At 40.5% G+C, this 24,003-nt stretch overlaps 1 protein-coding gene across 3 annotated transcripts; it reads right to left on the bottom strand.

Annotated features, from left to right (window-relative positions):
* Window positions 1-1,778: 1,778 nt before the first annotated feature.
* On the bottom strand, window positions 1,779-22,304 carry Jeb (low-density lipoprotein receptor domain-containing jelly belly protein). 3 transcript variants are annotated; one of them, XM_076768440.1, is made up of 4 exons: window positions 21,072-22,304; window positions 19,640-20,867; window positions 9,242-9,402; window positions 1,779-8,135 (listed from the first exon to the last, which is right to left on the bottom strand). In XM_076768440.1, exons 2-4 carry the CDS (start codon window positions 20,487-20,489, stop codon window positions 8,076-8,078), a joined length of 1,071 nt encoding a protein of 356 aa, XP_076624555.1. In that variant the 5' UTR covers window positions 20,490-20,867; window positions 21,072-22,304; the 3' UTR covers window positions 1,779-8,075. The 3 variants fall into 3 exon arrangements, with proteins under 3 accessions (XP_076624555.1, XP_076624554.1, XP_076624556.1); XM_076768439.1 differs by having other exon boundaries at window positions 21,642-22,304; XM_076768441.1 differs by having other exon boundaries at window positions 21,692-22,304.
* Between the last annotated feature and the right edge of the window lie 1,699 nt (window positions 22,305-24,003).

The raw sequence follows: 24,003 nt of genomic DNA, 5'->3' as shown, positions 1-24,003 counted from the left end.
TTAAAGACTCCCCAGGGTGTACTATTTTGCTTGGAGATCAGCACGACGGCCATAGCTTTGGTCGTATTGGAAAATCGTTTGTCTCCTGTTGGGGGTGTACCTCTAGGCGGTTTTGGATTTCACTGCGCTCTTAAAGGAGCATTTCGAGAGTTGTAAAAGAAGGGATCACGTTCGTAATGTGGGTTAAGCGAGTTACGTCAAAGGTGAACGTTCTTTACTGCCTCTCAAGCGGACCACAGAAATCTATTTCCATTCTAGAGTCGTGGGATGTTTATTGTAGTTGAGATTTCATAAAATTATTTACAAAAACCAATACTTTAACAATAAACATTGTTCAACACCGTTCAAGTACCTAATAGAAATCCATTTACATTTTGACTAAACATTACTCGGAATTTTTTAACTTTATTATTTAAAAATCAGGGTCCAAAATGATAGATATTATTTAAAAAGACTCGAAACTAGCAAGATAAATTATTAAATGTAATTTCTTTTACGTCGATTATGAATAGGAGTACCTTTCTGTTGACTTAAGTCGAGGTTGGAACGCGATACCAAAGAGACTCCATTGGCCACCGTTCAACAGTTCATTTCATGGGAAAATATTAAAAGTTACGATAACGCTTAATTCGCAGCAGGGAAGACGATGCTTTTAATCACCTGTTGAATGTATTCGCGAACAAACGCGAGAGAAAATGTTGTTAAATTGTGCCTCGCCTAATTCTTCTACCCTTTCAACATAAACTCAGCTTACTTGTTTCTCGCTAAAAGAAGTCGTAAATACTTTTCACGAAGTAAATTAAAAAACTCAAACTTTAAACCTCCGCTCTATATCGCATAATTTTTATTTTAATTAAACGTATATTTTAAGAGTTTTATTTTTGTTTTCTCATTGTTAAAGATCTAACTACAGCCACAAAAATAATAAAGAACATTTGCGTATGGAAAAAATACTGTAAAGATACTCACGTGTCAAAAGTGGTCCCAAAAATTTCGATTTTTGTATGGATGTTCCATACTAATTAGATGTCCAGTGGGCCTTCGTCCCAATCAGGAAGACTAGGTAGAGACTCTCACCTTCCCCCACTCCTCAATATTTCTCGTATTGTGCTAGGTCCCTTACATCACTCTAGAGCGTTTCGACTTGGACTGAAGCGGCTCGAAACTGAGCTGTAGACCCTATTGGGCCGCCCAGCGCGAGGAATAGTGAGGAGTGGTGATTGGTGCGGTCGCTGGCCTTTCTGGGCCCAACTAGTCATAGCGGGAGCAGCTCTTCCGCGCTTATATGGAACAGGAAAGAAGGAAAGGAGGCTTCTGACTCGCGAGCCGCCAATTCATCCCTATAATTATGCAAACAATCGCTATAATTTGTCGAATTACGACTAGAAAACTTGAATCGAAATTTAATGTTTCTCTAAAGAGGCGTCATGTTCCATTATGATTCAAAATTTAAGGACGAATTAAAACCGCCCTTTAAGAATATTTCTCGTCAAAATTGCTACCTATTTTCCTATTTAATATCGTAATTAAAGGGACCTCCGTCACGTCAATCAAAAAAAAAAAACATCGTCCATCTTCCACCTCGATCCTCGCGTGTATATCAATCTTGCTTAATTGCCTGACGTTGTCGACAGATTTATTTATTTATTACATAGTTCGTACGTCAAATTAAATCAGAAGAACTCGTGGCAACAGAGAAACGTTGTTCCCAAAAGTGAAAATAAAGTGGAAGCGCGGTCGGGAGAATGAAGAAAGAGTAAGATCGTTTTGATGGAACAAGCATCGCACATTTATTCAAGAAGCATGAAAAAGACAGCCGAGTTCCGTCGCGAAAAAAAGGGCACCGGCCGAAGAATTGACGCAGAATGCTCTCAGTGTGTATGTGTATTCGTGTATGTACAGATATTTCGTCTAAAAATATATCTCCGAAGCTGGCGACAATAAAAATGCCCTCGTAGCCCGCATCTCGCGTACAACTCTCCCACGTGACAATCACACGGGGAGAGCTACCCTTTACGGGCTTCGAGAAATTAACGCTAGATGTCGTATCAAAAAGAACCTGTCAAGAACCGTGCGGCGTTCTTAGTAGCGAGCGTGTGTTGCCTTGAGAAGGGCGCCAGAACTCAAAAATGGCGGTGTCCCAATAGTTGGAATTCCCCCATAGAATCGGGATTTCCCAAAGAATCAAGATTCCCCAAAGAGTTGGGATTCCCCATCTCATCTCGACCCGACATTCTCGAGCTCTCGCACGCCTCCAGTTGCTTTATATTAATCTCTGTCAGTTATGTCTTCATTTTTATTCTTTGTCTGTCATGCAGGGCCGTGCCTAGGTACTTTGGCACCCGGGTCAACAGCGGAACATGACCACTTTCGCCCGTTTCCTTTGCAGTACAAATACGTATACGTATCCTTAGTACCGTTGTAACAAAATTTTGATCCCGAATTATCGAAGAGGTGCACTGATTTCTTAATATCGATCATTAGAATAAAACTGTAACAAGAAATAGTTTCATATAATCATTTATTTAAAACAATAATACTATTTTAATCTTTTCTTATGAAGTTGGATAATACTTGTGTTAGAGGAAATTATATGTCTTGTAGTCGGATAGAAGATTTTGTTTTATTTTCAAGAGAATTGTTGTTGAAGAAGGGTAGTTGGATAAGATAGAAACCAACTATCAGACATATAATTGATTTTTACTTTTAAGAGCGTCTGTCGACGCCATTATAGTATAACGCACGGGGGCACGTGCCCCTTCTGTCCCTGCCTTGTCACGGCCCTGCTTCTATGCGATCACTCACTGCCGGTGTCGTCTAACGTGATTGTTCTGATTGTTCTCGACGCCCTTTCGCTTCGTTACATCCTTGATACACCCTCACACTCAACCGACCGCATACTTCGAATCGCAACGTCTTTGATCGATCAATTTGAGCAATTTTCCATACGCGAAAACATTTCTGATTTTCGGCAAAAGATTTGATCTGGCACAGTTTAAGATTTAGAGCTTCCTTGGATCTACATGTACCATTTTTGTATTGTAAAAGGGGAAAGTTTGCAATTTATGAAGAGGTTTCATCGAAAAATGTTTCTCAAATTTCAATACCAAATGCCCAAATATAAATGCTGCATTGAAATCAATTAAAAAGTACATGGAACTTTTATAAAAAAAAAAACCATTGCCATTCTGTCAGAAGAGTGATTTACTTCCAATAAACGGAACAGAATTTTCCACCTATTTACAAACGTACTCATTTGACTGCAAACATATTCGATTACCCACAGAGTGCATGGTTCATTCACGAGGAAATATAATTTCACAGATGGTTCGAGCATCATCGATACATAATTGCGCTGCGTTTCGTCGAAAGAGACAAACGACCGTTGAATTCTTCGTAAAACATCGAAAAACGAATGACGCGGCCGGTTAAACGCTAACAATGACAATTAGTTCAAGCATCCGTACACCGAACAACAATTTCTCATCGCGTGCCGGCGGATATTCCAAGAGACAACAACCGCTGAGCAAACAGGAAGTGTTTGTTTTTTATTTTTATTTTTTTTTCTCTCTAAGTCTGCGCGCGTCGTTCGATGAATATTAAAAATATTCTGTTCTGATGAAAAATACGTAGATTCTGATATGTTCAGTTCGCTTAGCCCTCCGTGACCCAGTCTCGTTCGCAAATCGAACAAAAAGAAAGAAAAAAAAAATAACCATACTACCAAACGTCTCTATTGGGAAGCTGCGAAACTGAATCTCGGCTAACGACGCGACTCTGTCCACCTGGACGTTCGTAAAGCTATCAGAAACGAACCGAAGAATCTAGTGACGTTGTGAGTCGCGGAGGGTTAAGGGTACAACCCTGTTTTTTTTTTTTTTTAGATGATTCGATCAAACAAAGTCGTCGACTAACGTGCTCCTCTTTCACGAATCACGCCAAACTACGCAAACTGAAAAGCGTCTACGAACGAATCTGGCACTTGACGAGTCGCTTCAAACGAAAGTGCACATATGTATATGTACATACGCTCGCGTCGGTAGTCGCGACGACGCCACACGTTCCAGGGAATCACTTTTATTTGTCCACGACGATGTTTTAATTTCACCTTCCCTCGTTTACGTTTCCATTTACATTGACCGTATGTAATGCCCCTTCTCTTTTTTTATAATTTGCAAAGCAATACTAAAATGTGTGAAATAGCCCCAACAAATATTTTCAGTGCAAAAAAGGTTCGTCTGATTGTAACGATCCAATATCGTTGGTTACTTTTCAAGGCTCTGATAATTGCAATAACATTTTAATGGAAGCTTTAGTATTAGTTTTTCGATCACGTGTGTTTCGACGTTCGATGCGTCTCTACGGTACACCAGTGGTCATTACGGACCAATAGAATTCGGTCACGTGACTTTGATCACGTGGTGATCTGATGTCTACATCCACTCCACATTTAATCCGAACGAACAGAAATGAACGCATTCATTGTTTAACGCAAAGAAGTCGTATTTATTTTTCATTAAGGACCATCTTCCTCTTATTATTCGACTCGAATACCGACGCTAGCGTAGTCCACGGATCCGCGAACGAGTCCGTCGTCCCGCCTCCGGGTCTCGATCGTCGCGACCGTGAAACAAAACTTTACAAATGTATGTATATAGTCTAGACGCTGTAATACTGAATTGACCTTGCATAAGGGGATTTTCGCTCGACACGTTCGCGAGTCTCTTCCTCTCGTCGTCGCCATCTTACATGTATTGCGTAGTTGAGCCTCGTCGGTGTCTGCCAATCTTATTTATTTTTTTTTTTCATTTTTTTCTCATTTTCATTTTACCTCAAGATTTATTCTAGCGATAGTTAACCATAGAGTCGTTTTATTTTTTTTTTTTTTTATTAATCGTAGAACCTTACAGCTTATTCGACGAAACACGAACAACTCCAACGAGTCTAAAGACTGCGCAACTCTCGGAACCGCATGCGTTCTCATTCGTCGTACTTAAAACAAGCAAACACACGGCAGTACAGCAAGTCTCGCGTTCGAGACGTCTCGATTGAGAGGGTCGACGTCTGTGCTTGCACCTTGCCCCTCGAGATCCTTTCAGAACTTTCGATTTTGAAATTTTATTTAAGATTTTCCTCCGGGGAAAAAACTGAACATGAAAAGTATAAGTTCGATAAAACAGTCCTTCGTTGAATATAGATACGGAGATTAAACGAGTACTCTAGGACCAAGAGAACCTGGACAATAGACTTGCAATGTTCCCCAAAACTGAGAGTCAGAGTAAAAGATAGAAAATGTTCCTCTCGGTTGGCAAGGTTCAAGCACGCAAACACTTCGCCTCTCCACTTCGTTCTGAACAATTTGCAGAAAAAGGGGAGGTGTCGCTCGAGACACTGTCAAACATTTACCGCTAAGCTAATATTTACTTTAACGAGGAGGAAAAAGAACTGTGAAGAACAGGGATCAGGAACGCAACGATCCAGCAGGCGAGAATCTTGGAACGATAACCAAGAGAAGGGAGGGGGAGATTTAGCCCACTTGGGATCACTCGATACGCACGATTTCGTTTCTATGGGGGTGGCTGAGCCCTGGAGACTTCGTCGTCGTTACGCCTAAGTGGCCAATTTACAAACTGGATCTATTACGGTTCCACTTCGAGCGTGATTGGCTCGACATCGCCGACGAAGAGTCCAAGAAACAGACGGCTGATCGCTTCTGGGGCCCGATTGGGCCTTAAGGGGCCAGCCGACCGGTCCCCCCGGGCCAATTAAAACGAGTGGCTCGTTCTCAGTCTTCGAAAAAGCCTGTAGTAGCGTTCGTGTCGTACGAAAATAAAGTCGAAGGTGAGTTTACACGGGTATCACGCGGGAATCGCTCGATTGTTTGAGGTCGCAGCAGTGTCGCCTCCTAAAACGCCCCCTTGAAACCTCGGACACCCTTAATTTGTACTTTAATGTGAGGATACCTGGTTGCTGTGACGGGGAGGCCCGGCCAACGCGTTCCTGTGGAGGTGGGCCCAGTCAGACGGGCATAGACAAATCTCGATTCTGACTTCCGTCATGGATCCTTCTCCTCCTCTGGTCAATGGCAACCTCGACTCCAGCTTTCGGTTGAGTTTTAGGTCTACCAAGGCTTTAACTTCAATTCTTTTAAATTGAATTTTAATCGAATTTGATTTTGAAGATTATGCAACGATACCTTATATTTTAAGTTTGTTATTTCTCAGTTCACAGATTAGATATCTCGATCCTCTTCCTTAGATAGAAGGTAACTCGTTCGTGGGTCTCATACAGCAAAATCTACTAAGTCTACTTTTGATAAAAAAATTGACTGATTGTCACACTTTTGAGTTAATTCCTTTTCTCGTACTGGAGGACCTCCGGATCTTTGGGGGGGAACTCTGATCTCTGAGGTTAGGCTTCACAGAGCAAAGGGACGAGTATCCTTTCTCTCCCTTGAGCGGACAATTTTGCATTTGAAATTCTTGAGTCAAAATCGTTTGTACTCTAACAAACTCCGATGTCAACTTTGAGAAGAATAGGCTCAGATCTTGAGAGGTTCCTGGAGTACAGTCCTGAACTAGCTAACCTACCATCTTGCACTCCATTTACCGACTGCCATTTTGTTAATAGGCCAGGCGACGTTAAACAAAGTCTAAATCCATTCAAACTTCTGCTACGTCTAACTACCAAACAGCATAATATTCCACGAACGTTGTGCAACTGTTCCAAAGGGGTTCATCAAAGGACTAGGACGCCTATATACGATCACCCAAAGTCCTCCAACAATCATCTCGAGTTACCTTCGGGACAACGGACCTCGTAACAATACCAAACTGTCCAGGATCAATCAATCGCGTCGATTGTCCGTCGCTCGTCTCAACTTCGAGCTGCAAGAACGCCACCATTCATCGGCCAGAAAAAGATTTTTGTCTTTTGAATATCGATATCGTCGGGAACGCGTTGACACGAGCTCACATCAGAATCCGCACCCTTCGGAGAATCGAGCACGGATCGGCCTCTGTCAGGGCCGAGTGTTGCTCGAGAGACTATTCATCTTTATGTTCCCCTGAGTTTGGTTTCAACGTGAACATCTCTCACTTTTTTTTCTCTATCTATCTCTCCTCTAAGTATTTACGGTTACGCGGGAGAAAGGGAAAACTCTCTGCAAAATAGACGATGCGGGAGAATGGGGAAAATGCGAGCAGGGTGTTCGTCTTCTCATCAGCCAATCCTCCCCTTGCAAGCTTGTCGCAGAGAGGAAACGGGAAAGGAAATCTCGACGTTCCGGGGAATCCCCGTCCTCCACAAGGAATTCGATCGACTTGGAATTATTCCAAGTGTCCCGATTTAACAATTTTTTCCCCAAGAGACTAAAAAAATTATTTCTTGAGACGAGACATCGTGGAAAATCTGAATGGAACTCGTGAATTTATTTTAAGATTGCTCTAGATTGGGCCTGATGCCCAGGTGGGCCCGTTGCTAAGGTAATCTGTTTTAAATAACTTTCGTTTATATTTTGAATGCTTTTTTAAATCAAAAATTGTAATACTTTTAATTTTTAATTTAGGGGCCTTAACGAATGTGTTTCTAAATGGGCCCTACAGATCCCCTGATGGACTTGGCCGCTGAGGAATGTTTGATATCTTCTTTTTATAATTCTCAAGTATCAAATATTTGGGATTCAAAAATTCTGAAAATATTTGTATCTTATTAAAAGATCCCTTTTACTCGGAATTCGAAAATTAATCCCGATGCATCTAAAATTTTCAAATCTAATTCGCGCGATCGTATTCCTCGCGGAAGCGGGAGAAAAATTCATCCCATTCCGTTCGTCTCGCTGCACCCGTCGCTTGCAAGAGAAATGCTCGCTAGCAATAAAACGAAAACCCTTGATATGTGTTCGAGTACACGAGAGCGTGTGTGTGTACGCGTACACATACACGGGAATATATCATATATTATATTTGTATTTATATTTATAGGTTGTATTTATATATAGGTGAATGTATAAAGAAGTAAACTCGTCAGACTTATGATTTTATGCATAGGTCAGAGGTTCATCGTCAACAAAGGAATTAGCGTCCTCTTGCCCATCGCAAAATGGCATCTGCCAATATGTCAAGGTGAGCTTTCGTCTGAAACAGAGAAAACAGCATTTTCTCGTGCGTTGCCGCTCAAGCCAGTTTCGTTGCGAGTGTGTACGACTTGACCCGTGCTGACCCGAGTCACCTAAAGCCACGATCCCACTTGGTAGCGTAGTTTTAGGTCACTTTGTTCAGCCCCAGCTCGAGTCTAAGGGTTAGGTCTCACTCTAAAAGTTAGTATTTCATTTTTTTTAAACAAATCTAGTCGATCGTGAGATTTTCATAAGTGGGAGTGTGGCTTTAGATGACTCTGCACAGTGCTCAGTCTAAGTTTGACGATTAAGTCTCTCTCTAATAATTAGTATCTTATTTTCTGAAAAGATCTATAACAATGCTTCGATTGTACGAATCTCGAAAGTGGAAGCGTGGCTTCAGGCGACTCTGCTCGATGTTCAGCTCAAATGTAAAGGTTAGGTCTCGCTCTAAGTGGTTCTCGAGGAAATCGACTAAGGAATTGTTTTCCCCCGTCGTTTTCCCCTACTTCCGTCGCGCCATTTTCACGCGATGGAAAAGGTTTTCCTTCGGGAGAGAAAAATTAAGGAGACGAGGCTTTTTTTTTAGAGATTTAAGCCGAGGCCAGACACTCCGGCGAGCGTATGAATTGAGATTTTCGGGGTCAGATTTCTTCTCTGTGGCTTTGGGAAGTTCCCGAGCGGCGTGGGGCGAAAAACGGAGAAGTGTGAGTTACAGGAGAAGATTATTCCCGGAATGTTTTTACATAATCAAAATTGGCAGGGTTAATGGCTAAACAGACTGTGAAAACAGATTAAAATAGTTTGCATTTTAAATTTGGCGCCAATCTTAATCGAAAGACAGGTTATGTAAACAGATTGCAGAGCGCGAATATATGAATTTTGGCGGTCTTTTTAAATTAGAAAAGGATAATGTAAAATTACTGTAATATTACGCGGTACAACGTTCCTGTTCAAAGCAGCTCTGTTCCTCAAATCACGAGGACGAGGAATACGAAAATAGGACGGGTGCTATGTATGGTCTGTAAAAACTGAAGCAGATTATAGGATGTAGAATTACACCGTTGATTGTGTCATTTGTATACCTGTAAAATGTGCCACGATATTCGTTGATTAAAGACTTACAGTTTTGTAAAACATGCAGGCTTGCCTGTCCTCGTCCTCGCCTGTAGGGCAGTCTATGAAACCGTCGCACAAGGCATGATCTTCGATGCAGTGGTATCTACCCATTCTATCCGCGTTGGGACACGCAAACCTTTCCAGACCGTCTTCCGAGATCGGACACTCTGGAAAAAAGGAAAAGGCAAAGTTATATTTAGACACGCGTTATATTTCTTTTTCGTATTATATTTCTATTCCGATACTCCACTATTTTCTTACTTCTTTGGCGGGTGATTTTATTATGTTACTATATAACTATACTATTTTGTTAAAACAGTGGTCACGCCTTTATATATATTTTTATTTTCATACTTTTCCCCTGTGGTTTGGATTTCTGAATTTATCTATTTCTGCGTAGACTCATTTTTTATATTTTTCTATTTCAGTATTTACTTTTCTCATTTTTATATATTTTGACGATCTGTTTTCTTCACCATTTCTACGCATTTTAATTTTTTTATTTTAGTATTTATCTATCTGTACATTTCTGTCGTCGAGTTGTTAGTTGCATTTCTAATTCGCGCGTTTTAATATCGCGTTTTTCTTTTTTATAATTTTAACACAATTTCCGTCACGGTTCGTATAATTTTTCTATCGCATTATTCGCACTATCGATCGCTACTATTTTTATGCAAAATCGACGCAACTCCAAAGGATCACGAACATCTCTTTATGCGAAATATCCTGCAAGGTTGCAGTTTCAAAGCTGCGTCATATGAAATTCAATGTTATCGGGTATCAGTGTTTTCTTTCCAAGCGTTTTACACTGTTTCGTATAGCATTAATCAATAGTATACATATTAGTAGACTCGAGAATTAACAATGGCGATCGTCACCCCCCCAAAAATTGATAGACATCTTTAAGTACGCACTTGTATAAATAAATGCTTAAATTATGGATAAACTTCACCCTATTTGCAAAACAAATTCATACTTTTGTAAATTAAATTCACATAACCGATTTGATAGAGGGTTCCCCATTGCCCCATTGCCCCATTGACAATATTCTTTGTTTTGTAATATACGAACGATTCAATATCCCGTCCTCGAGCATCACCAATTTATTTGTCCGAGATCGATTAGGGTGTAACAGTTCGAGCGTGACATCATCCCCGAAACATCGTCGACAATAAAACAAAAATTATTTAAAGAATGTAAAAAATAAAAATTTTGTAATTAAACTCGAGTTTGCCTTTGGTTTCGTTTCAAAATTTTACGATCAACTATTAAACACGACGAAGGGAACGTTCTTGCCCGGGGTTTATTCTCGTTTTGTTATGTGTAACAAAATTTTAATAATGAAAATATGAATATTCGTAGCCCAGGGGATGAAATTGCTCCCTAGCATCCGCCTAGCTGCACCACCGCAACCATTCATTAATTCGTGCGTTATGAATGATCTTCCCGAAAGGGAAGGAGGAAAACCATTTTGTATTTTCCTATTTACGCAGCTTCATATTCCGATATCCCTTTATTCCAATGTCTTATTATCCCGGTGTTCCTCGAGTACGGTATTTTTCAATCTCAATTCTTTCCTCTTTACGTGTTTTTTTATTCCGTCTCGGTATTTTCTTGATTAACTATTATTTCATTTCTGTGTTCCTCTAACGTTGCATCACTTTATTTACAAGGGAATACACTTGAGTTTAATCGCCAATTTTAATTACACTCGACAGACACTTTTCTATTTTAATATCTTTTTATTTTAATATTACTTTGTAATTTTCAAAATGATATAAAAATAGTAAATCTACTATTTAGCCTCGTAATCATTGAATTAACTTAACTGCTAGATATTCTAGTAATTTACTTGACCACGGTTTTCATTAGATTTGTTCCTATTTTTTTAGTTTCAGAAAAAGTGCGATCTGGCGGAATTTCTGTTCTTATCTTGGTACGTTTCGGTTTAATATTCCTCCAGTGTGGTATTACGTTATCTCAGTATTCTATCTATTTACTCTATCCATGTAGGTGTAATTTCAGAGTACTGTGGGGATAACTTTGTTACAACTTCTCTGGCAATGCTGTACTTTCAAAACGTTTCGAAACGCTGGTACAGTTCTCTGCCCTAAAGGTCAACCCTTTGTTAATGCTTTAAGGGTTTTACCTAGTTTGGAGAGTTGGAGAAGATTTTCTTAAAGATTCGTGCCTTGAAAGCGTCGTTCTGCGAAGGTTGCGGTGGAATTTCCAAACTCGAAAATATTCGAGGGTCACTCTATACGATTTAATACTACACTCCGAAACTGTAAACACATTTTACTGGAAACATTTTATCAATTTAAAATTGATTAAAAGATCCTCCGTTTGTTCTCGGTAGTCGTTGAAAGCAGAAAGGAAAGTTTGGTTTTCAAAGCAAACAAATGAACAAAGTTCAATATTTACAACGACAACGTTTCAACCACCTTTATTATGTTTCTATTTAGGTCAACCTTTAATAGTGAAAAATCAGCAGATAATAAAAAAAGAGACTGAAACAAAAAAATAACCGCGAAAGAAATTAATATGGAACTTGATTTAGTATTTCGAGTCTACATTATGGTTTCAATTAACTTTAAATCACGTTTATTATACGACCTTATGCCCAGATCTTCGATAAATTCATTTATGCAAAAAAGTATACAATATTAGTTTCATTTTATAGCTGCCACGAGGGTTGGAACAAGCAAAAACAAATTACTGATTACAAATCTACTTTATTATTACTGATTAATCTCGCGAGGGGCGTTCGCGAACCCGAAAATTTCCACGGTTTTGAAACGTTATACGCAAACAATTCATACGTAACAAGAAACCATTATTCGTTCTTATACGGTCTTAGGGGGTGAAATCATCCCTTGTGAAAATATAGATTGTAAGATTTCTTTTCAATATTTAGTAACAGCGAGGAATACAGAGAAAAATATTTAAACAAATATTGCAACACAAAACTTTACAAATTTTGCTAGATTATTTCTGAAATTCTGTAGATTCGATTTACAAAGAAAAATCGATTTCTCGAACCTGTTACACGAGAATTCCCCCTTCCTTTAATTCTTTGTTCGTTCGATAGATTCCTAACAAAGCTTTTGCTAGCCCCAAGCCAATGGTCGAATAAAAAACTGACTGTGGTGGGGGTTGACGGAGGAAGGGAGGATGTCCTCTTCTGTTCAAGGATGTTTCCAACGTCTCTGAATGCAAATTTCAGGCAGTGTTCCTCCGACAGCGCTAACAATGCGCAATTATTTCTGACAGCTCCTGCGTGCGCATCTGTTCGAAACAAATTGACAGAAATATCGTTGGTCGGTTCTGCAAGGACGTGCCTCGCTCTTTTTCCCGTCGTTTCACCCCCTACCCCTATCTCAACGCGATCGGTTCGTCATTGAATTTGTTAATCCTTCTCCAGAGCTCTTAAAACCGAAAGAAACAATATGGAGATTAATCGAAAGAACAAATTTTGTTTCGAACAGAATTTAATCAATTTAATTTGTTATTAGAGGCATAAATATTGTTGATATTTTTGTAATTCTAGTTGACACGATAGAATCAAGTTTATCGATTAAAATAAACCCGAGTTTTGATTTTTTTTTTAATTGATTTTTTCGAGTTAAAGTATTACCTCTTTTCTTGCAATCAAATAGAGAGGTTTGGTAGAGATTTCAAGAATATTAATTTGTTGATAGAGATTTCTTTAAAAAGTTATTGAAGGTTTAAAGTTCCGCCTGAACTGAATTTTTTTCTAGAAAGTAGGTAGGATTTCGGGGGTAGATCTATTCATAAAAAATTATTGTAATTGACCCCCGTAACCGAAAATAATTTTTCCAGAATGATTAGAAATTTTTTAATTTTGTCGAAAAATTGCACACCTCGAATTTTTTCCTCCAAAGTGAGTAGGAATTTGAGGGTATGTCTATTCACCAAAAATGCTTATAATTGACCCCTGCAACCAAAAATAATTTTTTCCAGAACGAATTTTTGAAATTAATTGTTAATAACTTTTCAACGAAGCCTCCATCAATAAATTGGTATTCTTGATTTTCGCCTTATTTTGGCCTCTAGAACCCCTCATTAAAATTTTTCCCAGGGGTGGCCGAACACCCTGCATATTGGAGATTTTAAAACTTTTTACGTTTAAAACAAAAAGCTTGACTCGACTAAAGCAATCAACAATATTTTCTTCTTGCAGAAGAATTAACCGAGATCAATTTAATCCTTCGAAGAAGAGTTGGAGGAGGAGAGGGTGGAACGAGAAGAGGAGATCAGGAATATTCATTAGGCTTTAGGTCAGAGGTGCACGATAGTTTTCCTTAGTGGACCAAATAAAATAATATATTTAAATTTAAAATGATGGTAATGTTATTTCAAGCTGGTGCATTTAAATGTTTATTTAATGTAATTTCTGAGAATGGAACATTCGAATTTTTCGAATAATTCGACGAAGGTGTCTCAACCCTAGATTAAAGGGGGTGAACGTTGTGCACCACTGATTTAAAGGGTTGGTGTTGAAGTTTTCTAGGTCGATGGGATGGTGATTTTTTTGTATTTAAATTACTTCTGCATTACAGTTCGTTCAGTCGGGGTGAAGCTTCTTTCAAAGTCGCCGTTGATGCATTTACAATGGCGATTATGGCCGCGTAATCCGCGTTCTTATCACATTTCGAGCGAACAATGTGAATGTGATCGTATAGGAAGACACGATTGCAGGACGAAGATTGAAGGGATTACACAGAGAATGCTCTAAGATAATCTTCGACGCTCGACCATTTTAGTTTTATTATATTTGTTAATAATATTTGTTGAAAATTTAATCCTTGAATATCCTTGAAATAATCTTAATACTCTACTGATCTTTAATTTTTGGTTATGTCCAATGATACAAATATAATTATTAAAAATCCAAAATATATTCTATCATATAATGTAATTGGGTATTTATTTTACAACGAGGCTTATTTCACTTAAACACGTGATTCCTCTTTTCTAAGTTTCAAGTTTTCTCACAGAAAGGGTTGAGAACCATCGGTGGGGGCAGCAAAAACCACTGGGGCATGCAATTCTCCGGGTGAAAAATGCAGAAAAACGAATTCCGACGCTCGGATGTGGTAGTAATTCGCGCAAGTGACGATCGTCTTTAAAAATCAATTAGTCTTCATTTCAAAATAAAACGTTCAACCACCGCTGAATGGGGTGGTTTCCATTTTGTCAATTGTCCGCGCGATAATTGCATAACTGCGACGCGTTCAATTGCAGTAACGACGTTATGAAACGATAAAAGTGAACTATACAAACCCGGAGAACAAATACAGAAAGGGAGAAAATGAAAAGAAATTACGTGGAAGTGGGGCTGAAGAACGGAGTCTTTTTTGTAAAATATATCACTCTCAATTAAGTAGTCTTCATAACGAATAAAAATTCGTTAATATAATTCGAATAAAAATTTTATTTCACTGTGTGACACTTCGAAAGGAGAATCGCTTGTAACGCTTCGTAATAATGGAACCCACCCTGTATATAGTGGAACGTGTCCTCGATGGGAATGTGGAGCGTTTCCTATTTTTGCCCGTACCGATTTCTAATCGGGAAAGACGTGGGAACTGAAATTGGTATCGCGTGATGATACGCGTTCGTGTGTGAGCTGCAACAGGTGCGATTACCTATCGATAATAATAACCCAGTAATTATCATTATTTCAATATCTCGGAGCGATAATTGCGTTGATTGGTTTCGCCTTGATAGGGGACGATCTACAGGTATTAAATTTCCTAGACGTACCTTTTCATTACACCATTTTCTATAATAGATACCCTTATTAATATTATAGAGACTCAAATTAAGAAATTAGAGACTGATATTGTTTATAGTATGCTAATGTCAAATTATAATATCACTATAGTTGGTTAAACGTACTATACAGTAAATTCTGCTATCATAAAGTGCTATATAGCAATTGCAGGATTATAGTTGCTACAATAGCGATACTCAATTACTATTTTATAGCACAGTATGATTACTGTATGTATTCTACTATAATACTAAAGAACTTCTATATCATCGAAGTATTATATTGTATAGCAATAATATAGCAGTTAGAGTATATTATAGAGATTTAGTCTATGATGTGATACTGTCGCTATTATAGATATAATATTATATAAATTTAGATAAAGTAAATACTATACAGTATTGTATAGTAATACTATAATTATATTGCACTTTCAGTGCAGTAGTATCGTCGCAGTATTAACATTCCTACCATATGCTATAGCAACTACTACTCTACAATTGCTATATAACACTTGATGATAGCAGCACGACTCTAATAGGGTATCATTACTACATTAAAGTACACTATACAAAGTGCAATATGATAACGCTAGAGCGTAGAAATATTAAGATGCCACAACACTATTCGAAGTTATGGAACTTATAAATCATCCGTAGCTAAAATTCCCCACAAAATTGAATTCTCGAGTACATATATCTTTCTCGAAAAGTATCGTCGACATCTAATTACCATCCTTCCTGCCATAAAGCATCCACCAACAGAAAGGGAACCACTTGTAATAAAACCAGCTCGCGCGTATCAGTATCAACTTACTGCAATGAATCACGCACCCCCCGTACAAGACCAACGACGTTCTCGATATCAATTTTAATTAACTTCGGAGAGGGAGGGGAGGGGGGAGGGTTGGAAGTGGAAAGAAACGCTCAAAGGGCGACAGAAACAAGAATCTACGACTGTTTAATCAGCGTCACTTAATTTGCTGCGCAGGTGATCGGGTATAAACTAATCGAAACTCGATAGATCGATCCCGACCCACCGCCCCCCTTCCACCCTCTCGCGCTCCCGCTAACGTAAAGGTCACTCGAGCAAAATTAATCCCACGACCCCGGGCGTTTATCATTCTTCGTTTCTTTTTCTTTTATTTTCCTTTTTTCGCGGAAAATGCCGCGGTGTGACGCTGATACGAAACCCTGCGATTAAATTGTCACTTCTCTGTAATCCGTCCGGGCATCAGCGGGGGTGCGCCATCGCGATCGGAGAGCACGATAAAAGTCATTAAACGAGACGCGCTGTTTACTATCGCGACTTGAAAATCGATGCGCGTTACACAGTAGAAAAAAATTCCGCGCCAATTACGACTGCTTAATCAAGTTAAAAATAACAAATACCCGCGGCCTATCGGGGGGGCGGGAAAGTGTTTTGAAATTTATGTGGCGCTCGGGGGTGTATTGATCGGTAACGAAACGGTGACGGAAATTTAATTTCCTTCGCGAGCCGGACACTTGATTTTAATAAATTAAAATTACTGTTATCGAACGGTATTTATTTTTGTGGAGTATTTTTAACAATATATATATATGGATCTGCTATATAAATATTGATATTACATGATAGTATTTAGAGGTTTGGAGAAAAAAGTATCGTTAAAGAGGTTATGTATCGGAATTCTAGGAATAGGTGGCGTTGTTGCATCGTAATGGTAGCAATTAACTATAGTAATTCTTGTTAAACAGTATTTTCAGACGTTAGAATTTGCTACATCTGCATTTTAAATAATGATAATGACCCATAACAGTTTAAAATATAGCATTGCATCGGAGAAAGAGATTTAGGGTACTCTTAAAGAGGTTATGTATGTATCAAAATTTATGTTACAGAGGGCGTTATTTAATCAATGGCAGATAAATGGCAGAAATTTAATTTTATGCGCGAGTTGGACATACAAGATCAAATAATATTAATATTAATAAATTTTCTTAACCTATGATTATTCAAATTTGTTAGAATTACCTTGCGTTTAGATATTAACTAATTATAAGGGAACCACCTGGACTATAAATGTATGTTTATCCAGAATTTTCAAAATAATTAACCAAACGCCTCAAGCTAGGATACTAGTTACGAATACCACACAACAATTTTCCTCGCGCATGTAATTAACTTAATTAGATCCCCATAAACTATTGTATGCTTTATAGATTATCTAGAATTATGAAAAGGACCAAATCCTGGGAGTCGAAAAAGTTTATTTGATACTGATTGGAAACACGAACCAATAAATTGACCAGAATTGCTACTATTGAATAATATTTTCGAGCATTGTTAAGAGTTATGCAACAGAGCGTAGTATTATCGATAACGGGAAAATGGGAGGCATTTCATTTTCCTCAAACCTTTAACTCTCGATTGTAATTAAATTCGATAATATGGTTTTAATCACACGATTATTATCAAACAATATTCTTTTGCCGTATTATTAGAATTACCTGCACTAACTCTCGATGTATTTGCTGCGTAAATAATCTCACAGTATGGATTATTATTAAAGAGGTTGTAGAGGCTATTACTGCGCCGATAACGAGAAAATGAGAGAAATTTAATTTTTTTAAATGCATTAATATGATTATAATTCCTATTATCGGATATTACTGCTTTTTTTATGCAATAACATTTAAAAATATAGGATTGTATTGAAAAAATGAAGTTAAATCATTATTAAAAGAGGTAATGTATAAAAATTCGGTGTATAGGGGGCGTTCTTGCTTTGATAATCTATTATAAATAATCGATACCCGAAAGATTGTCATCTAAAGGATACTCAGAGATGCGTTGGAAAAGATTGCTCCCCATTTTCCAAAAATATTCCATTGTTGTTTTAAGTGCAAGGTTCAATTCTTCATTCAATTATTTCTCTCATCGGATTCAAGGGTTCTCGAAAGAGCTTTCATTGGTCAATTTGTCGTCCCAATCAAACTTCGTCTGGTTTCGACCAACGAAGGCGACGCTGGAACTTTTAGTTTGACTATCTGAAGTTTCCAACGATACCACCGAATCACTTTCATCTATGTATATGCTGTACCAAACTAAACAGATCAGGGTGGGAGGAGTGGTATGGCGAGAACAACTACGTTTATACGACCGTGTTCGTCGAACAAGCGAGCTTTGAAATTAGTTTAGAGGAATGTCATCGGGCGAACGAGAAAGAACGAATATTTTCACAGTTTAGCAACGAAAGTTTCGAGGGGGCGAGACGGAATAGCAATACGGATTCAGAGCTTGCAACGTGACTTTATGAACTTTGAATTACGCGTGTCGAAACTAACTGGAAGCGCCGACAGATATGTTTCGAAATTACAAGGTAAAGTTACCAGTTACAAAAGCTTACATATTTTTACTACCGTTAAAGGGGAACTTTCATGGGATAATACTTGTACAGGGTGTTCTCTGTTGAGCTTGAACCGAATCAAGGGAGATCAACATTCTCATTCTGCTTAGATAATTGCCAACTTCGTTTACCTTGGGTCTATTCCATTAGAAGTATTGATCTGCTTAGTCTAGTCTAAACAAATTTCATTCACCAATATACTACCATAGTATGCTACGGTATTCGATCGAGTAGATCGAAAATTAACACGAGTGTATAGTACTATGATTCCAAGAGTAGAGCTTCACAGTTTTTGCCTACATTTTTTTAATAAAACTCGATTGTTGTGATTTTCATTGAATCTATCTTGTTTTTAGAATTTTATTTACCGATCCATTGGTATACAGGTGAAATAAAAATTCCAAAATCAATTTTTAAATATGAGGTTACGAACCATAGGGAATTGTCTACATTTTTATTATCCTCGTATGTCTGTCATCGTTTTCTTTGATCTGTGTATAGGTTAGACAGATTTAGACCTGTCAAAATTATCAATGAATATTTTAGGAAGACTATAGTCAAGTCTCACTGACAATGAGTAACCAATTCCTATACCCCTGGATTAGGAATTCCAAGAATAACTTCAAATACTACGAACTTGAAGAAAACATAATTTGTCTACATTTTTCAAATCTAATTTTCTTACTGTTATTTTCATTTGATTTGTTTAAAGGTTAGGTCTATTTAAATCTGCTAAAAAGCCCCAATGAATATTTCAGAAAGATTATAGTCAGGTCTCACCGAGTAACCAATTGCCGTACGCCTTGGGAATTACAAAAATAACTTTAAAATATAGATAATACGAATGATACACTGAAATAATCAAACTTTCATCTGTTGTAACTCCTGAACTACATACACCTGTATTAGGTTTGGGGCATACGTATTTCAACTCCTTTCTGCAGAGAAGATATGGTTGCATATTTTAGGCGTAAATAAAATGACTTTAGGTTTTACTCTAGGTCTTCTTAGACTCCTAACACTGTTTAATACTTTCAGTGAATATTCTGAAAATGCAATACTCTCAGAAACCTAAACCTAAACCAAACCCAAAAAATCTTATTTCGCAAGATTCCTGACCGAACACGATCCCTCAACTCAACATCCCCCATCCCAAATCCCCAGGTTCCCAACGATTCTTTCCCGACTAAGCAAATAGCAAGAAAGTGTCACTCACCGATCTGCGGGACATCGTATTGTATGCTTCCCCTGGTAGATCTGAGCATAAATTGAGAAGCGACGCTGATCCCGGCCCCTAGAGACGACGGAGGTTGAGCTTGATGCGGGGCAGACTCTCCGGGAAGGTCGATGGAGCGGCGTCCGGTAGGCGTTTGGCTCCTCTTTCCAGGAAGCTTGTTGGAGTCTATCGCGAACGCCCTCGAGACGAAGCCGTTGTTCTGGTAGTCCCGCGGTTTCTCGCCCCGCGTCATATCAGTCTTCGTACTCCCGGCGCGTTTCTGATCGAACAGATCCTCGTAGCTCGATTGTCTGGATTCCTGATGGTTCTTTCTGCCGGCGGCGTCGTCGCAGATCCTGATGGGCAGGCTGACGGTGTTCCTCGGGTGTCTGCAGTCTATCCTTAGCTTCTTGCCGCGTTGACCGAGGTGGCTAGGCTGATCCTCGTGCGGGAACTGCTCGCCCGGCTGGTTGGCCGTCATGTACTCCGAGTAAAGGACGTTTAGCATCGTCGGTGATAGGGCGAAGAACACCGTCTGCAGTTCCCTGGGTTCCCTGATCATGTCATCGATCAATATGCCCGCCGGGGTCCACGACGAGATCCTCGGCTCGTCGTTGAGCAACAGCCAATTGGACAGGTCGTCGCGATGGGACGCCTCAGGAGGATATATCCTGAAGTGCAACAGGTTATTGCCGACCGAGTTCAATTCGTTCTTCTTTCTGATGCCGGTCCCGTGGCGGTAGTCCTGCTCCTGCGATCCCTGCATGATGATCACAGGACGATTCCCCACGGCCAGGTCCAGGCCCTGTCCCACGTACGTGAGCAGCCAGAACATGCACACCGCCATCATACAGACGACTATCTCTCGACTCGGCGGGTCGTTGACTGTCAGGCGTCTCACGGGCCTCTGATCCCGACGTCTCGCCTCTGATCGCTAGTTCTTCGCTGCCAGTCGAAAGGCACAACTCTGGGTTTAGGCCGACTTTTCGTTAGCTGGGCTGTAGGGAGGGTGGGGGGGTGGGTAACGACTTCGTGGGTGGCGCGACTAGGGAAGAAAACGCGGACGATGAGCGATGACCAGGCGGATCAATCGATATAACCCCGCGTAGGCTTCCGTCGCATGAGGGAAAAGCGGTTTCTTAAACGCGTTCGGCCAGTCTCATCCCGTCCCTAAGGGTATCCTCTTTTAACCAGCGGTTGAACGCTAGTCTCGCATTTAGCCCGTGTCCTGAAATCAGGCGGTTAGTAAAGAATAGCGGCGCGTGTCTCGGGGATGCGTGGTCGGGGTGCAGCGATGCAGTGGTGCTGGTGCTGATGCTTTTAAGGTGCTCGACAGTGTGGGCAACAATGAAACCCGATCGATCGGTCACGGTTACGTGCTCCGTAACCCGAGTATCTTTCTCCGGGGGGGGCCTCCTGGTCGCTCGCTTACCCCTGGTTTCTTTCGTCGCATGGCGGTCAGCCTCGTAGCCTCTGTCTCTCTGTTCGTCCTCCGACGGGAAAGACGCTTTCTCGATCTTTCCGCGTCCAAGATCCAGGCGACTCAGAGGTCGGATCGCCGGTGGTCCCGGCGTGTTTTGCGCCGTTCGGCGGCCGACGGTCGACGGAAGCCGACGGCGGTGTCTGCCGGGCGTTCTACGCGCGGTGACACGGCGTGCAACGGTGACATCGAACTCCCCCGTACCGACTTTCGAGTGCGGAAAAGTGGCTATGTAGGACGAGAGATCAACAGGTGCCCGAAAAATGTGCAAAACCGTGCTCCCGCGTAACAGGGTAAGAAATTAATTAGGCGACGTACGATCCGTTTCGGGTTTCGGGTGCGTCGAATGAAGTGAAGGGTAGGACACATCGATACACAAGTGACAGAGAGAGCGGTGACACACAGGCGACGCAGGGGGTTTTACGGACAGTGACGGTTAAAAATTAACAAGAGACAGAGACAGAGTGCAGAGTCGCGGAAACATTTACGTGTAGGTGTGCGTATTTTGTGCGAGATACTTGCTTCAGTGGCCGGGTGCTGCGAAAAAACCCTTTCTCTTCCTCGTTCCCAACCTTTTACAGAGCTCGTCCCGCGTCGCACATGCTACTTCAGCGCGAAATCACCGGGGCGCAAACGACTCTTTTTCTCTTCGAAGCCTCTGGACTAGGTTCTCGCGGGCACCGTGTCCTCTCCGATCACCGGCATGGGGGGCTACCCTGGCTCTTCCCCGCGATCACGCGAACACAAAATGGTGCGAGCGGTCGTTCAGCATGCTTGCTGTCGGTCACCCGATATGCCAGTCGTCGACTACGGTCGCGGCTCGTGGACGTGTGCGGAGTCGAGACGTGGGATCAGACTGTTCAGCGTCTTCGTTCGAGTGTCGGTTGGAGCGCGACGGCACTTACGTCGAGCTGCGTTCCCTCCCGCGGACCGCGTACTCTCGCATGCTCGCCGGAGAAATGGTTCTCGCCCGGTGACGCGAACCGGTCGAACGGTTGGTGAGAGACGCGCGTCGTCTGTCGACGGTTCCCGGTTGGCTGGCCAGGAAGTCGCGGATAAAAAAACGTCGACGTCGAAGTCGGTGAAAGGAGGTTGCGGCCGTGGATGTTGCTTTGTTGGCCGAAGGTCGAGGGATGGAGGATCGAAGGGTTGGGACGGTGGATTTAGTTTAGCGAGTGAGCTGGCTGGCGCCCTCACCAGAACTAACTCCCACGCTGCGCGGCAAGAGTCACCGGGTTTAATACACCGCGCATCCCCCTCCCCGTCGACCGGCGTTTTCCCTTTCCCGCCCTTCCATATCACCCCCCCCAAACCCCTCCGCCGGCGACACCAAACGGTCTCTACGCCGCCAACGCGGCCCAGGCCACCCCCTGCATCATCGCACGCTTTCCGTTCCGCATCGGATCGCGCACGCACACCGACGGGAAACCTGCTTTCTCATGGTTTTTGAATCTGATGACGGGGGTTAGTTCCTCGATTATTTACTACGATGCAGGCATTCCCGAATAATTTCTGTTCTTCGTTCGATTCGCCGCTGGGAATGCGGGACGGACTGAAAAAGAGAGACCGGAGGGTCTGTTTAGCATGCTTCGGGGGAGCGCGCCGCACGACCGGGGCTTATTTTGTTTCGCGAATGCTGTTTTTTGTCCGCGCTTCGTTTATTCGGTTTCATAGGGAATTCGCTACACGAGCGAAGTTTTTTGGGTCGTTCGAAGAGATTTATAGTTTTCAATATACTAAATTTCTGTTATAAATAAGTTATTTTAAATTTTCATTTTACACTGTGCCATTCCGAATATCAGTTTTAACCCTCGAGTGGACTCTCAATCTCAACTGAATTATTTTACTTGTTTCTTGCCAAATTGGTAAATGGAAATCAACTTTCCTTCAGAGCATTTAAAAATTGTTAAATAATTAATCCATTTGAGGGTTACATTGGTCCTATCTGAGTATGTATTTTAAATTGTTTAAGTTTTAATTTTTCAGCAATTGTCTTAAGAAAAATTAGCGAACGTCTTGTTTGCAGATTTTTTTATATCCCCAAATCCACTAAACATATACATATAGGTATTATGTTCCTCGTGACGCACCGTCTATGTACATATACGCTGTATGTACGGACTACATATATTTCCATGCTTTGGGTGTGTTTTTGATCCAGGATTAGGCGAAAAAAGCCAAACCCAGATCCGAGCTTTGCCGGGCGTGGGCCAATCGTCAATATTGCAACCAAAGTTTGACGCGTAAACCCCACTCGATAAAGCAATTTTTCTTAGTACCAATCATAGGTTTTCCCAGTTTCTAATACCAACCAAAAATTTGTATATAGATTAAAACAAGGTTAAAAGTTAATTTATCACTCGTATAGATAACGTATACATTTTTTCCACGACCGAAAATTATTATATTAATCTTAACATTACAAATTCATTTGCGGAGTATTAAAATTTCATTTGTCTTCGTAATTTATTTGACAGCTGGTCATGAAATATTCATATTTTACACAAACCTCGCCTATTCGCGTACCATTTTTGCACAAATTATTACCGTATATCATGTGTTCGTCTGTTTTAATTCACGTAATAGGAGCTTAATTAACTTTGCTCGGTATATTCATAATGAAAACATGGCGGTTTACCTTACCGCGACGGTAAAACAAAGCAGCAGGGAAACATCTTGCAAGATTTTAACAATGAAAATGTGTTATATATTCGTTGATTTGTTCGTGGAATAACGAAAGTATGAATTTAGATTTACTCATTTATCCTTTTCCCCAGAGACTTTCTTTCTAACAAGTTTAAACAACGTCGAACAGCCTCAAACACGTTCAAACAAGTTTCACCAAATTCCAGACAACTCATAGGAGCTACAAATCCATTCAAAT

The sequence above is a fragment of the Colletes latitarsis genome, chromosome 7 (assembly GCF_051014445.1).
Source record: "Colletes latitarsis isolate SP2378_abdomen chromosome 7, iyColLati1, whole genome shotgun sequence".
Lineage (NCBI taxonomy): Eukaryota > Metazoa > Arthropoda > Insecta > Hymenoptera > Colletidae > Colletes > Colletes latitarsis.
Note: the sequence above shows the minus strand (reverse complement) of the source record. Positions and strands in the feature narration are given on the sequence as shown.

Excerpts from the sequence above, each read along its gene's own strand:
- Jeb (XM_076768440.1), bottom strand. The coding sequence starts at position 20,489 with ATGATGGCGGTGTGCATGTTCTGGCTGCTCACGTACGTGGGACAGGGC. Across the intron at positions 9,403-19,639 it reads ATACGATGTCCCGCAGATCG|AGTGTCCGATCTCGGAAGAC; the intron begins GTGAGTGACACT and ends CCTTTTTTCCAG. Across the intron at positions 8,136-9,241 it reads CCTGCATGTTTTACAAAACT|ACGAAAGCTCACCTTGACAT; the intron begins GTAAGTCTTTAA and ends TCTCTGTTTCAG.